General features: G+C 36.8%; 1 protein-coding gene across 1 annotated transcript; it reads right to left on the reverse strand.

The window, feature by feature from the left end:
- Positions 1–5,822: 5,822 nt before the first annotated feature.
- On the reverse strand, positions 5,823–8,520 carry LOC130469935 (secreted RxLR effector protein 161-like). The gene is made up of 2 exons (XM_056839470.1): positions 8,134–8,520; positions 5,823–5,876 (listed from the first exon to the last, which is right to left on the reverse strand). The coding sequence occupies exons 1-2, from the start codon at positions 8,518–8,520 to the stop codon at positions 5,823–5,825; spliced, it is 441 nt and encodes a 146-aa protein (XP_056695448.1).
- Positions 8,521–19,046: the final 10,526 nt, after the last annotated feature.

Below are 19,046 nucleotides of genomic sequence, written 5' to 3' on the forward strand. Positions count from 1 at the left end.
GTTAATGGCAAGCCACAATTCATAATGCCCAATATCGATCTCACGACCTTTCTCCCTGACCAAGCAAGCTACCTATATGCCACCCCTGAGGCCCAGCTTCCCCAGAACTCCCCAGCACCTATACTAGAGAAGACCTATTTTCGTGATGCATCACGGGTTGCAGGCACCTCTAGTGATCCTGGTCCCCTAGACCCAGAGTTTATCTATACCCGGTTCCGGCAACTAGAGCTCAACCAACAAGAACTCGCCTCACGGTTTGATAGGTTTGAGATTCGGTTTAATCGCTTCGAGAGTGAGCAACAGCGAGCCTTGTTTCCCATGTATGATTACTACGCCAGTCACGGGTTCGTGGGAGTATCGAGCGATCACCCTTCATAGTTCCAGTACCCGCCGGGCGGTTATGCTGTTCCCGACACCCACGGTACATTTATGCCTACTACTCATATGGGTGGGCAAGAGAGTTTTGGTGCCGGAGGTAGTGGCGCGGGTGGTTATAATTATGGTGATAATGATTGATGATGGTGATGATCATGACATTGGTGAAGATGAAGAATGAGTTGGTTCCATACCCTTTCAAGACAATGAGGACATTGTCCAATTTAGCTTGGGGGGGGGGGTGTTTGCTATTCGCATATATATACTAGGTATGACTTCTCTCCTTCCCTATCTATTCTATTTTTCTTATTTTGGTTTGTTGTTTTTCTTTGGTGTGTTTATTTCTTTTTAGTCTAGATATATCGCTTTCGAAAAACTGAAAAACAATTCAAAAAAACATACGTTTCTATTGATGAGATTGAGACAATCAATTCCTTGTGCCCCTTTGGTTCCATAAGTTTTGATGTTTCAAGGTGATAAGACAGGTGAGCATTATGGATAGGTTGTTTTTTATATGAATTATGGTTGCATTGCCTCTTGTTGAAGGTCAACTTTGTCCCACTCATTGTATGCATGTTGATGGATTGTGGTTAGTTGTGAGGCACTGAGCCCAAATTCTTGTTGACTGATTAATTCCTGGTGTTGCATTGATCTGAGTCTTTGATTCTTGACTGTTAGTATGCTTAACACACTTGTACTTTACGCATGATGAAAGGTCATTCTTTAGGAAGCCTCCAGACGATCATAGATACATTTGTTCCTGCTTTTTCTTTCCCATGCTTAATTAGCCTTGACCGTTCTGTTGTTTAACTCCACAAAATAACCCTTATTAGCCCCGTTGGTTACTTAGCCCAAGTCTAGCTTGGGGGAGCTATCATATGTTAGTATTGATTCTCTTTGTTGGGGTGGTTGGCTTTCTAGGCCTGTGATATTCAAGGTTGTGCACCTGTGTTTTATGGGAAGTGAATTCGGAAGAGGTGTAATTACAAAGTGGCATCTAAAGCTTATGGTTACGGGTATTTTAGGTTGTACATATCCAGTTTTTTCATTTTTTGTCGATATTTCAATTAAAAAATAAATAAATCAGAAAAAGAAAAAAAAAGTACGTTGTTTAAGTTTGTAGTTAGAAAAGGCAAGGAAAGAGAGGAAGTGAACAATTATTTCATATTTGTTAGTACTTCTTCTCTTGTTATTTTCAGGTTGGAAATAGTTGAGTGCATAATGTTATGGGGATTATTGGCATTGGTTTTATTGGTTATATTTTTGCTCCCCAAGTTAGAATTTACACTCTCGCATGTCCAAAATACTCCTTACCCCTTGTTTCACCTGGCCAACATTAAAAGCTTATATAAAGACCTTTTTTTATCATCGTGCAATGTGTGTGCAAAATAGGTTGAAAGTAGTCGTTTATCAAGGGCCAAAGAGTATATGTGCATTTCGAGTCAACTGCGGCATAGGTTAAGTGTTTAAGAGAACCTTCAGACACACGAGTGTTATGAGTTGGGAGGGGCTACTACTCACTTGATAGTATGCATGTTCTTAAAGGGAAGGTGAGTGAATGGGCCGCATTTGGTTCGATTTACCCGCCACATAATGAGAGGAGTGACTCATATGGGGAGACCCGATCCTGATTTTATGCGTATGATTTGTGAGCCTTGTGTGAACTTTGTACAGGTTGAAACGTGGCTATGAAGAATAGATAATTCAATCATGAAGTTTGCTTGCCTTAATTTTATCCTTAACTCGTCGTATATCATTTTAAGTGTATTCGGGGTGAGTTGATTATCTGAGTCTCATTGATGCTCTTTGCTTAGGGACAAGCAAAGGTTCAGCTTGGAGGAATTTGATATATGCGTATTTTATATAGTTTTTACCCCCGTCCCAAGGGCATTTTTGTTCTCATTTGAGCTCTTCGGAGCCAATTTTTGTGCTAATGTGCGTTATGAAGTTTAATTAGTTGCAAAACTGCCATTTGATGATAATTGGTCTTTTTAGACCCATTTCTATTGTTGCTGGACGACTACGCACACCCCGAGCAAGTACGGGATATTTGAGCCAACTTCAAGGGGAACAAAAGGGCAAACTAAGCCCAAAGAAGTTAGGCTCGGGTCAAAGGCTTCAAAGCTCGTGGAAAAAGCCTAATTGCACCGAAAATCGGTGTCCTCGATTTCCCGAAACCAGCCGCTTTTCGAATCATGGAGATATATTACTTGCATTCGCATTTGTCCGTATTTTTAAATCCGGAGGCATTAGTTTTGAAGACAGCGAAACCCGGAGCAAGCATATGTGCCGAAAACCGGTCGGTTTTCGGGACCCGACCGATTTTCAGTGCTTTCCCTTATTTTATTTATTTTTCTCCGTACGTTTTTAGGGGAAGATATAAATACTAATTTGAGTTTTAATAAGGGGACATCTCTTAATATATTATTTTTCGGCTTTTTTTAGCTTTTTGGAGTTTTCATTTTTACTCTCAAACTTGTCCCAAAAACATTTTACTGTTTCAATAAAGGTTCGAAGTTTTCGTTCAATTCGTCGTTCATATTTCCCGTATTTAATTAATCCTTGTCTAATTATTCTAGATTATTTATGTTTTCTTTAATATTAATCATTTTATTTATGTTTAATATGAGTGAGTAGTTTAAATCTAGGGTTTTGGGAATCCATGAATTAATATGAAGGGATGATTTATTATTGTTGATGGTTGATGTTGTTGATTGATTTCCTATTGATTGATTATATTTCTATGCAATTAGATTTGCGCATTGTTATATTTCTGCGGTATCGAGTTATTAATCGAGAGATACAACTTGATGCTAAGGCTAGCTTCATTAGGTAGAATTAGTTTTAATAAATTGCGAGAGCCTGTTATTGCTAATTCTATGTCGATTCGAGAGAGCATGTTAGTTTGATCAATCGTTTCATTGGTGGTTATTTGTTGTGTTTCATCCCGGATTATTGTTCATTGGTCTACCTATGCCCTAGGCCTTTTATTATTGATTTTCTCATTGTTTGAATTATCGTTGTAGTTTAATTAATCAAGCCAAACCCATTTTCCTGTTACTAATCATCTAGGCCCGTAGATTAATAATAGAAAGAACATTGTTTCCTTGTGGATACATGAAGGAAATAATGCCCTTGGTCCAAGTATGCATTCTATGTTAAGTCTAATAAATGCGGTTCAGTATTAATTAACAAGTTAATAATTCAGTGAGATCAAGTGAACTGAATGCCTAGCTAGAGGCCGCTTCAGTTCAAGTGGAATTAATGATATTAATCCACAGCTTACTCTTGACTGAACCCGTAGGGTCACACAAATAGTACGTAAACGGATCAAGTATTTAATGGCATTAGATACTCCATCTATGGATATTCGGAATCGACGGATCTTGGTTTCAGTGGGAGCTGAGATCGTCACAGGCAAGAAATGAATACTCCGGAAACGATGATATTGCCGGAAACGGAAATATGGATCGTATCGGAAATATAAATATTATCCAAGTCGTAGATGTTGCCGGAAACGGAAACATGGTACGTATCGGAAAATATTATCGGAAATGGAAATATTGCCAGAATCGGAAATATTGCCGGAAACGGAAATATTGTCAGAATCGGAAATATTATCGGAATCGGAAAATAATTCCGGAAACGGAAATATTAAATATTTGTTCAAAACGGAAATTGATTCCGGAATCGGAAATATTAAATATTGTTCGTATCGGAAATGAATTCCGGAACCGGGAATTTAATCGGAAGCGTATCGTACGAATTAGCATCGGACGAGGCCTGCCGGACGAAGGCCCAGCACGAAGCCGGGACCTCAGCAGTTTCCTAGTACACTTCGTATTTCAGAGCAGGAGCCAGCTACCCCAGAGACAGAGTTCGACATAGACTTAGAGCAGTACATGAGTCGAAACAGGGGCAAGGGACCTGTTTAGACTGTGGTTGATGATGATTTGGACTGATCCTACATGGTATCGAGATCTAGCTTTGCCTTTGATAGGTGACAGAGGTATTTTTGGTCGTTGAATGAATACACCTTTATCAATAAAAATTTATAAACACCTAACTAACGGGCTATATGAGCTATAGCGGCAAGCATAGGGATCGTCCCAAGAGAATGAATATGTTTAACTTTTCAATCTAATGTGTTCAAAAGCTAGTTCGAATGGAAAATGAGTTTGAGTAAGAATCTAATGAAAGCAAGAAAAATATGAAATAATGAACAAGTAAAGAAATTCTAGAGATTTCGGGAATCGGCAATGGAAGTTGAATTAGGAAAAGGACAAAGGTCAATACACATTAATTATGCAACGACTTGAAATATAGGGGAAAAGCAACTATTGACGAGCTCGCCACCTCTCTGATAGAGCGCGCTAAGTCCTCTAGTCTAGGAAAAGCTCTCACATGATCCTAGGACTAGACAACTCGCAATTGAGACCTACTTTTCACATGCATCATAGAGACTCGCAATCTCTTGCCAAATCAAGATGAAGCACTCCACTCAATCCTAATTAAACTAGCATTTGCAACTACTAATTCATTAGTCATGGAATTCCTAGCATCAAATCAAATTTAATCACAAACATCAATATCAATTTCCCTACAAATTCCCCAAATTCATTCCCAAGGCTTCAACCTAAATCTCTAGACTATAACTACTCAATAAGCATGATTAATATCAATATTAAACTAATACTAATCCTAATCATGAAACTAATTGAATTAATGAAACAAATTGAATCAAAAAAAATCAGAAAATTCAAATATCAAAATTGGGGGAAAATTCAAGAAAATTGAAAATATGAAACTAATTCAAGAATTCAACAATGAAATCAAAGATTAAACGAAATTAATGAAGCATTTAAAGAATGAAAGAACAATTTAAAAAGAAAGGTAAGAATTATACCTTGAATGGTTGAAATTGCATCAAAATTGAAGAACACAATTGAAGAACAAAACTCAAATAAAAGAGAAGAGAAAACTGAAATTTGATGTTTTAATCCACTAAGAATTGAAGAATTGAAGAATTTGAAGCCAAGAATCCTAATCCTAACCTCTAATCTAAGCCCTAATCTAATTCTCTCTCTAGAATCTAAGCTAATTCTAATTATGAGATTCTAAAAATGAGAATTATGTAAAAATTAATTGTTCGAACAGTGCTGCGATTTTACTTTTATATTAGAAATCTAATAGAGGGTATGTTCTGTCGCACAAGGTTCAGCTCGGTCGCACAACATGATGTTCAGTCGCACATCAAAGCTCAGAACCTACTGTAAACATTCTTCCCATCTTTGCGCTCGAGCTCTGTACCACGATCGCACAGCAGGGCAATGTTCGACCGCACAGCCAGGCTGTTCGACCGCACAGAGCTGTAGCTGCCAATTCTGTTGCGCGCTGTTGTGGCTGTTCTGCTGTGGCTGCCTGCCCTGTTATGCCGTGCATAGCTGCTACTCTATGGCTGCTTGTGTCTTGCAGTAAGGGTTGTAGCTGCTATCAAGGTACTGCAAGGAAGCTCTTGAGGATGCAACAAAGGCAAGTGAACAACTGATCGTGTGCTGCTGTTCTTGTGATGATGCGGGGCTGTTTTGCGCGCGGCTATTCTACTTTGTTTGCTGTGGCTGCCTGCGTATTGCTGCTGGTTGTTCGTGCACTTTGTGGGCAGCAGCCAAGTGGGTTGCTTCGTCGCTGCAAAGAAAAATCGTAGATCTTATTATTAAAAATCGAAAAATCAAAATATTAATTCGTTTAGCATATTTACAAATCGCAAAACATATAACTTGTCGACAAGCATAATGACACATTATTAACACGTTAATACTCATAACGACCCTTGCGGAATAAGAACGCGCAAAAGGCACGTTTAGAGCAAAAACGACTAAAATATATACGCAAGACGAGAAAATGTTATTATAAATGCAAAAATGCAATAAACGAACTAAAAAGGATAAAACTAAGCAAAAGTAATAATAAAATGTTAATAAAATGAACTAGAATCCTAAGATAAGAGCGACATAAATGTCGCTCATCAAACTCCTGTAGGAACATATAGATGCATAAAGCGGAATTTCAGGAAACAATTTCCTAACATCTATCACAGGATCACATGCATAACAATAATATAGATCAGATTAAGTCGAAAGAATAATCACCTTTGTAGCGTGTTCTCCCGTTCGTATGCAAGCTTCAAAGATCTTAGAGCCCCACTTGTTGCTCCTCTACTTAGTCCACAAGCACCAATTGAATCCCACGTATGCTAGTACGGAAGAGAACGATCACGATCAATCTCTTGCTTTGTTTGGGAAGAACGACGTTTCAGAGAAATAGAATTAGGGTTTTTGTGTTTTCCTTTTTGTCAGATATTGAATGAACGTGATTTCTAAATCCCTGACATTATAACTATTATAATGTGAGAGTTTTAGGTTAACACAAAACCAAAGCCCAACATTCTTTCCCTTAATAGACCGGTTGCCATCGGGCCTTTTGGGCCCATTCCAATTAGTGCTTATATGTGTGACCTTATAGGATTAAATTATTTTAGTTGTAGGTCCAATCAATATTGTCCTACTAATCACATTTATTCTCTAGCAAGCAAATATGATTACTAAAATAATTAACTTATTATCTTCATAATTAATTCCTATTTGTATATAGTAATTGCCGGAAATGTCTAAGGACATAATTCCTTCAATCTCCCACTTGTCCGAAGACAAGAAAGCAATGCTAAATTCCTTAAGTCTGTTAATGCCAAAATTTGATAACACACTGTTATTCTCAAATTCTAGTTTCTTGATCGCCGAGTTCGAACTGTTCAAATAAAGATTAACATTTTAATCCCATTCCGCATGGCCATGCAATTTTTCAGTTCTCGCTCATCAATAGGCCCAGACACCATTCCTATCAAATAGGAGGACTTATTCACTCTTGTATGACCATAACTCCCACTCAATTCTTAGCTCACCTGATCACTGCTTTTATAACCTCCTTTTACGGCGCGGCGTTTAACAGAGTCAAGGTTAAACTAATTGTCTCATGGTTATTAAGACATACTCATGTCTAAGGAATCCACTAAATATAGAATTTTGATTCTACTTTTAGAATCTAGTTAGGTCAAGTCTCAATGCATCAAGTATACATCCATATAATCAATTAGACATCCCTATGTCTCCATAGCCCATGGAACTGCACTATCAATTAATTACATGCTAGTCTTCTCATAAATCACTTATGTCCAATTTAGTGATTCAGACTAGGGACTTAATAAGTTGTGATTTCAGTTCACTTTATAGGGTTCCATTATCAAAACGTTTTCGATAATCCTATTTGAAAACACAAGTTATTTGGACATTTTATTTAATACTAAACCAAACAATTAAATAAGAATGAACTTTTATTGATAAACATTCAAAACATAATAAATGTCTTTACAATTGTAAACATAAAGTAAACAAACTAAAGCCATTCTCCCATATGCCTAAGCCCCATAGACCTAGTATGACTCTCATGCTTAGGTTGAGCAAGCGGTTTAGTCAAAGGATCAGCCACGTTATCCTCAGTATGAACCTTGCTTACTTTCACATCCCCTCTTTCAACGATCTCTCGAATAAGATGGAATCTCCTGAGCACATGTTTGGATTTTTGGTGCGATCTGGGTTCCTTGGACTGGGAAATGGCACCATTGTTGTCACAATACAACTCAATGTCATTTTCAATGCTAGGAACTACACCAAGTTCACTAATGAACTTTTTGATCCAAACAGCTTCTTTTGCTGCATCACTTGCTGCAATATACTCAGCCTCTGTTGTAGAATCTGCGATGGTACTCTGCTTAGAACTCTTCCAGCTCACAGCCCCTCCATTGAGACAAAATATGAAACCAGATTGTGATCGAAAATCATCTTTGTCACTTTGGAAGCTTGCATCGGTGTATCCAGTGGCAACCAACTCATTATCTCCACCATAGACCAAGAAATCATCCTTAGTCCTTCTTAAGTACTTAAGGATATTCTTTGCTGCCATCCAGTGCGCCTCTCCTGGGTTTGACTGGTATCTGCTGCACATACTCAAAGCATATGCAACATCCGGTCGAGTGCATACCATGGCATACATAATGGACCCTACTGCAGAGGCATAAGGAACATTACTCATGCGCTTGACCTCATCAGGTGTCGAAGGACACTGAGTCTTGCCAAGTGAAATGCCATGTTGCATGGGAATGAAACCTCTTTTGGAGTTTTCCAGCTTGAACCTTGCAAGAACCTTATCAATATAAGTCTCTTGGCTAAGTCCAATCAGCCTTTTGGATCTATCTCTATGGATCCTTATTCCCAAGATGTATTCAGCTTCTCCTAGGTCTTTCATGGAAAAACAACTTTTAAGCCATTCCTTGACTGACTCAAGCATGGTCTTGTCGTTTCCTATGAGAAGTATGTCATCCACATACAAGACTAGGAAAGCAATACTACTCCCACTCAACTTCTTGTATATACAAGATTCCTCTTCATTTCTGAGGAAGCCAAAAGATTTGACTGCCTCATCAAATCTGAGGTTCCAACTCCGGGATGCTTGCTTAAGCCCATAAATGGACTTCTTAAGCTTGCAAACTTTTCTTGGACTGTTTGGATCTTCAAAACCTTGTGGTTGTGTCATGTACACATCCTCTTTCAAGAACCCATTCAAGAAAGCGGTTTTGACGTCCATCTGCCAGATCTCATAGTCATGAAAGGCAGCAATCGCAAGAATTATCCTAATGGATTTCAGCATGGCTACTGGTGAGAAGGTTTCATCATAGTCAATACCATGAATTTGTCTAAAACCTTTTGCCACTAGTCTTTCCTTAAAGACATCAATGTTTCCATCTTTGTCCTTTTTCAGTTTGAAAATCCATTTGCAACCTATGGGTTTAACCCCATCAGGCAAAGCAACCAAGTCCCATACTTGATTTTCAAACATCGAATCCATTTCGGATCTCAGGGCTTCAAGCCATTTCTCGGAGTCTTGACTCGTCAAAGCATTTGTGTAGCTAATAGGTTCCTCATGTTCTAAAATCTCTATTTCAGAACTTTCAGTCAAAAGGAAATCAATATATCTCTTTGACGGAATGACAGTCCTACTAGACCTACGTTGGGGAACAACAGGAGAAGTTTCCACCTCATTAGGTTGAGGGACTTCGCATGGATTATCTCCAAGTGGGACGGTAGAAGGCGCATGAATGGAATGCACCACCTCCTGAGCATTTTCATGCTGGGTCGTCTCTGACGAGGTGTGAACCTCATCCATTTGTTGCTCATCTCGAATTTCTTCGAGATATACATTACTCCCACTTGTTTTTCTGGAAATAAACTCCTTTTCCAGAAAGACACCATCGCGAGCAACAAACACTTTGTATTCGCTTTGGTTGTAGAAGTAGTATCCCTTAGTCTGTTTTGGGTAACCCACAAAAAGACACTTATCGGACTTGGGTGAAAGCTTATCAGAAAGTAAACGTTTTACATAAACTTCACAACCCCATGTCCTTAGAAAAGACAATTTTGGAACTTTTTCAGTCCACATCTCATATGGCGTCTTTTCTACTGCTTTGGACGGAGCTCTGTTGAGTGTGAATGCCGCTGTTTCAAGCGCAAATCCCCAAAATGAGGCAGGAAGGTTAGCAAGACTCATCATGGACCGAACCATATCTAATAGAGTTCGGTTCCTTCTTTCGGAAACCCCATTCAATTGTGGTGTCCCTGGTGGAGCCAATTGCGAAAGTATTCCACAATCTTTCAAATGATCACCAAACTCTTGAGATAAATATTCACCACCACGATCGGATCGCAATGCTTTAATTTTCTTTCCAAGTTGGTTTTGTACTTCATTTTGGAATTCCTTGAACTTTTCAAAGGATTCCGACTTATGTCGCATGAGGTAAACATATCCAAATCTGCTCACATCATCAGTAAAAGTAATGAAATACCCGTACCCTCCCCTAGCCAAAGTACTCATAGGTCCACACACATCAGTATGTATGAGGGCTAAAAGATCATTGGCCCTTTCACTTGAGCCTGTGAAAGGAGATTTTGTCATTTTCCCCATTAAGCAAAACTCACATAATTCAAATGATTCAAAATCAAATGATTTGAGAATTCCATCCTTATGAAGTTTCTCTATGCGCTTTGAGCTTATGTGGCCTAATCGACAATGCCATAGGTAAGTAGGGTTCAAATAATTTGGTTTGTGTTTCTTGTTTTCTATGTGATAGATATGGTTTTGTAAGTCTAGTACATACAAACCATTTGATAATTTAGCAGAGACATAGAACATACCATTCAAATATGCTGAATAACAATTATTCATAATTTGAAATGAAAAACCTTCCGAATCCAAAATCGGAATAGAAATTATGTTCTTGGTAATAACTGGAACGTAATAACAATTATAAAGTTCTAATATTAAACCAGAAGGCAAGCGTAAACTATAATCTCCTACAGCTAAAGCAGCAACTCTTGCTCCATTGCCTACTCGGAGATCCACTTCGCCTTTGCTCAAGCTCCTACTTCTTTTTAGTCCCTGCACATTACCAATAATGTGAGATCCACAAGCGGTATCAAATACCCAAGAAGCAGTTGTAGCTAAATTAACTTCTATGACATAGATACCTGAAGTTAAAGCACCAGTCTTCTTATCCTCCAGATATTTGGGGCAGTTCCTCTTCCAATGACCAATCTTGTGGCAGTGGTAGCACTCATGTTGAGCAGCTACCTTAGCCTTGGGAGTGGCCTTTGGCTTGGTTGAAGAGTTCTCATTGGCAACTACCTTGCCCTTGTTCTTCTTCATGGGAGCCCCTTTCTTCTTGAACTGCTTACCTTTACTAACCATTAGAACATCCTTATGTTTAGGTTTACTTGGTAAGTTTCTCTCAACCTGAATTAGTGAACCATGCAACTCTTTCAGGGTAGCCTCCCCTCCTTGCATGTAGAAGTTCAACTTAAAGTTATGAAAATCTTCAGGCAAGGATCTGATGACTATGTCAGTTGCCAGGTCCTTAGGATAAGGGAAACCCAATTTCTCCATGGTCTGAAAATGTCCAATCAAATCGAACACATGCGGACCAACGGGCTTCCCCTCTTCCAACTTGGAATCCAGAAGTTTGCAGTTTGCTTCAAATCTCTCCAATCTAGCATTTTTCTGAAACAAAGTTTTCAGTTGCTGGATTATGCTGTAGGCATCCAGACCATCAAAACGTTTTTGATACTCTGGTTCCATGCAAGCAAGCATCAAGCATGTTACTTGCAAGGAGTTATCCTCTAGAGTTTGTCTAGCTCGCTTTTGAGCTGCAGTAGCATTTTCTGGCAAGGGTTCAGGAAGAGGATTGTCAAGAACACTTTCTTTTCCTTCCGCTCTGAGAACAATTCTCACAGCCATTTTCCATTGTAGGAAGTTGGTAGCATTCAGTTTGTCTTTTTCAATTAGAGGGCGCAAGTTAAAAGTAGAGTTGTTTGCACCAGACATGATAACTACAATAAAAAGTAAAGCAAGATTCAATATAATGTTTATCAAAAGTAGCAATTAAACAAATTCAATTCACTACTACCCTTTATTCAAAATTAGAAGTCCCCATTGAATAAAGAATTAACCAAGATCCCCTCCCACTACAATCAAACGGACTTTGGCCCTGCTACTTTAATTTATAGTATTCGAGGTAAGTAAACATTTTACTAATTATAACTGATTATAACTCTTGGTAGACAGGTTAACAACTCTTTGTATTTTCCTATCTCTTAGCTTCAAAACCCAAAACTTTGTCTTTTGATAGTTTTGTTGAGTTAAACCAAACATTAACATGTAAGTTTCAAAAACCTACCCTACTATCCCCGGAATTATAAGCAACACCCTGCTTTGGCAGAACCTATTACTCATGATCTAAGGCTTTATAGGTGTTGTATGGAAAAGCACTTAAACTCAATATTATTTTGGGACCTAAGTTTACTATGTTGGTTAATTAAAAGTGAACACATTGCTTTAAATAACCACATACATAAACTCAATAAGCATTTTAAGGCAATATAAAATGCATAAAAATAAATGTGATCCTAGTATGGCCCCTAAAAAATAAGCTCAAATCTTCTTGGGTTTCTGTTCATCTTTCTTGGATCTCCATCCTTGAATTTTTGATTGAACCTTCTTACTTCATCGAACTCATAATACGAACTTTATAATCTAATTTGAACTTTTAAATTAAATTACAACAATACAGAACGATGCGCAGATCGTATTTCAAAATTTACAAGAATACAAAACGATACGCAGATCGTATTTTCTATCCTCTTTTGGGCCATACTAGTCACTTGCCTGTAACAAAATATCATAATATTCCATACACGCATATAATATTAAAATATATTAGACAAAAATTATTTACTTATTAACTATTAATAAGCAAATAACATTTCCAAAATAATACTAAAAACTTAAACAATTTAAGTTTAACATTATTTTAATTCAATTACTATTTAAATATGGCTAGAATAATCTCATTAATCTAGAATTTGCATTCATTGAAAATTACGAATTATGCTCAAAACGAAGATCTGATTTTCCAATTTAAAAAAAAAATAAAAATCAAATTACTCAAACTTTTTGGAAATTAATTGTATTTCCAACTTCCAAAACTGATTTAAAAGAGCTGATACATTCAATTGGACTTTTAATTAAAGTACTCAAACTGATTTTGAAAAATCCCCTTTCTTCTTTTCTCTTATTTTATTTATTTTTTTTTATTTTTTATTTTATTGTTTTAAAGCAAGAGAACAGCAGGCAGGCATGAGACCCGCCCCTGCCTCGCCGGAACGCTGCCCTAATTATCCCTCCACCGTGGCTCCACCGTCGCGGGTGGTGGCCACCCAGCCATGGAGGTTGTTATTTTAATTTGGGTAACAATTACCTAAATTAAATTAATCTTTATTCAACTTTTGTTAAAGATTAACAATTTAATTAGGGTTTAATTATCCGAAAATAATGGCAAAAAAATTTGAATAAATTAACAATCCTTAAACTAAATTTTAGGGTTGTTAGAAGTTAGATTTCAATTTAAACTCTTTATTAAAATTAAATCTAACAAGAATTCAAAATTTAAGGCATAATTATCTCATTTTATTCAAATAATTCAAGAAAATAACAATTATAATCCGAAAAATTCGAATTAAATTACCAGGAAGATCTATTGAATTTTCTTAACAAATAAAATCAAAAATTTTAATTGTTATCCTTAAATTTTATGATTAATCGCATTAAACATAAAAATTAACCAAATTCAATAATTAATATACAAAAATTCCGAAAATTAGTTAAAAAATTACCAAAAAATTTCGGCTATTGTATAAAAATTAGAGGATAATCAGTAGATTTATTTAACAAATTAAAAATCAAATCTTTAATTGTTAACAAATTATTTTCATGATTAATCTTATTAACCATTAAATAATTTAAAATCTGACGAATTTAATTTTAAAAAATCCGAAAATTTTTATGTGATATTAACTGTTAATTTCGACCCTGTGATAAAAATTTCGGAATTTTATAAATTTATTTTGAGCAAAAATTAATTAAATCACGATTTAATGATTCCAATCAATTAATATCATATATTAATTTTGCAAATTCAAGCCATAAATAAATCTTCCCTTAATTGAATCAAAATAATAATGTTGCATACAATCATGATCATAAAATATTATGCAAGAGGCTAAAACTGATACCACTGTAGGAACATATAGATGCATAAAGCGGAATTTCAGGAAACAATTTCCTAACATCTATCACAGGATCACATGCATAACAATAATATAGATCAGATTAAGTCGAAAGAATAATCACCTTTGTAGCGTGTTCTCCCGTTCGTATGCAAGCTTCAAAGATCTTAGAGCCCCACTTGTTGCTCCTCTACTTAGTCCACAAGCACCAATTGAATCCCACGTATGCTAGTACGGAAGAGAACGATCACGATCAATCTCTTGCTTTGTTTGGGAAGAACGACGTTTCAGAGAAATAGAATTAGGGTTTTTGTGTTTTCCTTTTTGTCAGATATTGAATGAACGTGATTTCTAAATCCCTTACATTATAACTATTATAATGTGAGAGTTTTAGGTTAACACAAAACCAAAGCCCAACATTCTTTCCCTTAATAGACCGGTTGCCATCGGGCCTTTTGGGCCCATTCCAATTAGTGCTTATATGTGTGACCTTATAGGATTAAATTATTTTAGTTGTAGGTCCAATCAATATTGTCCTACTAATCCCATTTATTCTCTAGCAAGCAAATATGATTACTAAAATAATTAACTTATTATCTTCATAATTAATTCCTATTTGTATATAGTAATTGCCGGAAATGTCTAAGGACATAATTCCTTCAACTCCCCCAAGCTAAACCTTTGCTTGTCCTCAACCAAAGCTAGAATGAGAAACGGGAAGGAAAATGAGCTTATTTATTAAAATTCAAAATTACGAAAATAAGAACTACAAGAATGCACACTAACTCACTTTCGTAGGAATCACGGTTGCATTTAAGCGCATGCAACAAGCTCTTTAAACCCCACAATCTCTCATGATGGCGAGTGGGATCTCGCAAGGGTTTCCAAAGAGAACCACCCATAACTCTTCCAAAAACACAATCAAGGCAAGACCTAAAAGGAAAATAAACCAAGAAAAAGGGAATAAAAGAAAAAGAAAAGAAAAGAAAAGAAAAGAAAGGAAAAGAATAGAAAAGAAAAGAAAGTAAAATAAAACTACAAAATTCAAGAAAAGAGCCTTTATTATGGAACGAGCACGATAGAATGCTAATATTACTAACCAATAAAACGAATGCACGCTAACCAATGTCCTAAGTCGAGTGAAGGATTCAAGTGTGAAGCAAAGAGAACTAAGGGTTTGCACTTATCTATTCCCCTTCAACCGATCTTACCGCGTCAAATCTCTAGATCCCATCCACCTTAAGGATAGCTTCTCGTGACACCGCGAAGGCGCCGAAAGACAAGAATTGCAAGGGAGCGAGGAGAGAAGGTTACTTGACATTTTAGCATGACAATCCCGTTCCATAAATTTTACCAAATCCTCCCTCCACCGACAATGACTCAACTCAAAAGGGTCAAGAGGGCTTTTATGGTGTATCGTATAGGCTAGGGGTAAGGGTGTGGAACAAATTTGGAAATTGGTGCTCAATCCTAAAGTGAAGCGCAAAAATGGACTTACTCAAGCAAATCGAACCAAAACAAACTCATACCACTTATTTGGGGTACCCCCAAGCTTATTCAACAACAAGTCTAAACTAAAACTCTTTTTGAACTTTTCTTGATTTGATTTTCTCTTTTTTTTTGTGTTTCAATTGAAACTTTTCTCATTTCCTTGTTTTTCTCTATTTTTGGCTTTTTTTTCAAAACTTTCCTTTCTGTTTTTGCTTTTGCTTATTTATTCAGTATATACAACATATTTCCCAAAACTTACCATTCAAACCAACAACAATCCTTCCTCATTATTGCATAATCATTCAAAACCATCAAGCACAATAACTCAAAGCTTCACTAACACTTCTAAGGGTGAAAATAAAACAAAGGCTAATAGGCTTGTAATGAGCTTATAAGAAATGAAGGGGCAAGGCTCAAATGGCTAGCAAGGGGGAAAAGGAAAACAAAAATATATGAGAAAAATAGAAAATAAAGTCCTAAACTAAAAAGAAAAATAGTCACCGAAAGAAATGCCTCTATCAACCCCTAAAGTAGTTCGGTCGCGGTCTCGGGAAGGAACAAGTCAAATTCGGGATATAGGAAAGTCAATGCCAAGGATCCATGCCACTCAATATATGTATACATGTGTTTGGGCTAAAATGAACATGATCCTCACCAATGGGAGCAAATACTACCCTCTCCGGTTTCAAGTCACTTGAGAGATCGACACCGTCTTACCACAAACCAAGGGTTCAAGACTCATGCTACCCAAAGTTCTAACCGACTTTCTTAACACGTAAATCCTAGACTCGAACCAAAACATTGAAAACCGTGCACACATCGACCAATTAGGAATAAAAGCATTCTAACCTACAAGTTCCATTTTTATTATGCCCGAATCAAGAATAATGCCTAAAAACTAGAAAAAAACTTGCCTTGACAAAAGGAAAGGAAAACGAAGAAAAAGGAAAGAAAAAGGAAGAAACGAAAAGAAACGAAAATAAGGAAAACAAAAGGAAACAAAAAGAAAACAAAAGAGACAAAAATCAAAGAAACTAAGGAAAGAAAGCATTGAAGTATATACATAGCACACAAAATTGCATGAATTCAATGGCATGAACAATTACAAAGTAACCACACGATAGAATCTCTCTCCAAGCTTGAATTAGGCCATGTCCTCAAGGCCTAAAACAAAACAAGGAGGGGGACAGCTACCCATCCAACTAAATGCCCCACAAGAAATATGCCCGTCCCAAAGAATGCATGTAAGATAGAAGGATATGATCGGAGATGCCGTGGGAGCAAGTCCCGCAAAGAACCGGAAAACCAAACAAACTCACCAAAAGATCAACGAGCAAGGCAATGGTGGAAAATGTGTACCAACACCAAAGAAACACACAAAAATATGCGAACGAGCTCGCCACCTCTCGGAAAGAGCGCGCTAAGTTCTCTAGTCTAGGAAAAGCTCTCGCATGATCCTAGGACTAGACAACTCGCAATTGAGACCTACTTTTCACATGCATCATAGAGACTCACAATCTCTTGCCAAATCAAGATGAAGCACTTCACTCAATCCTAATTAAACTAGCATTTGCAACTACTAATTCATTAGTCATGGAATTCCTAGCATCAAATCAAATTTAATCACAAACATCAATATGAATTTCCCTATAATTTTCCCAAATTCATTCCCAAGGCTTCAACCTAAATCTCTAGACTATAACTACTGAATAAGCATGATTAATATCAAGATTAAACTAAAACTAATCCTAATCATGAAACTAATTGAATTAATGAAACAAATTGAATCAACAAAAATCAGAAAATTCAAATATCAAAATTGGGAGAAAAATCAAGAAAATTCAAAATATGAAACTAATTCTAGAATTCAACAATGAAATCAAAGCTTAAACGAAATTAATGAAGCATTTAAAGAATGAGAGAACAAATTAAAGAGAAAAGTAAGAATTATACCTTGAATGGTTGAAATTGCATCAAAATTGAAGAACACAATTGAAGAACAAATCTCAAATAAAAGAGAAGACAAAACTGAAATTTGATATCCACTAAGAATTGAAGAGTTTGAAGCCAAGAATCCTAATCCTAACCTCTAATCTAAGCCCTAATCTAATTCTCTCTCTAGAATCTAAGCTAATTCTAATTATGAGATTCTAAAAATGAAAATTACGTAAAAATTAATTGTTCGTACAATGCTGCAATTTTACTTTTATATTAGCAATCCCACGTAGCCGTGCGATCGAATAGAGGGTATGTTCTGTCGCACAAGATTCAGTTCGGTCGCACAACATGTTGTTCGGTCGCACAACAAAACTCAGAACCTACTGTAAACATTCTACCCGTCTGTGCGCTCGAGCTCTGTACCACGATCGCACAACAGGGCCTGTTCGACCGCACAGAGCTATAGTTGCCAATTCAGTTGCGCGTTGCTGTGGCTGTTCTGCTGTGGCTGCCTGCGTTGTTCTACCGTGCATAGCTGCTACTCTGTGGCTGCTTGTGTGTTGCTGTAAGGGTTGTAGCTGCTATCAAGGTAATGCAAGGGAGCTCTTGAGGCTGCAACAAAGGCAAGTGAACAACTGCTCGTGTGCTACTGTTCTTGTGATAATGCGGGGCTGTTTTGCGCTGTGCTATTCTGCTTGCTTTGCTGTGGCTCCCTGCGTATTGCTGCTGGTTGTTCGTGCACTTTGTGGGCAGCAGCCAAGTGGGTTGCTTCGTCGCTGCAAAGAGAAATCGTAGAGCTTATTATTAAAAATCCAAAAATCAAAATATTAATTCGTTTAACATTTTTACAAATCGCAAAACATATAACTCGTCGACAAGCATAATGACACATTATTAACACGTAATACGCAAAACGACCCTTACGCAATAAGAATGCGCACAAAAAGGCACGTTTATAGCAAAAATGACTAAAATATACGCAAGACGAGAAAATATTACGATAAATGCAAAAATGCAATAAACGATCTAAAAACGATAAAACTAATCGAAAATAATAATAAAATGCTAATAAAATGAACTAAAATCCTAAGCTAAGAGCGACATAAATGTCGCTCATCAATAGGTTGTTTTGTATGTCGAATTTTGTACGGATGTAGTACTTGTATGGATATTGTACTTGAATTTTGCACTTGTATGGTTTTGAAATTCGGATTTAGTTTTTGCATGGTTGAATTTTTATGGTTTTTGAAATTTCGCAGGTTTTGGGTATGTTGCTGCGTGTTTTTGCATGGTTTGAATTTAACTGGCATGCGTTGTGTATGCATTTTTGAAATTTGTGGCTATATGTATGCATGCAAAAATGATTGCCCGTTTTTTTGGGTGTATATACCCACTATAAGCCCCCACTTTGACTGAATCTTTTTGGTTAGAAAAAATGCAAGTCAAAGTATATTCAACTTTTGCTTATGCATATGATGACTCGACTTAGGACGTCGATGAAGGACTAGAATGCTT

This window comes from Spinacia oleracea, chromosome 3 (assembly GCF_020520425.1).
Source record: "Spinacia oleracea cultivar Varoflay chromosome 3, BTI_SOV_V1, whole genome shotgun sequence".
NCBI classification, from domain to species: Eukaryota; Viridiplantae; Streptophyta; class Magnoliopsida; order Caryophyllales; family Amaranthaceae; genus Spinacia; species Spinacia oleracea.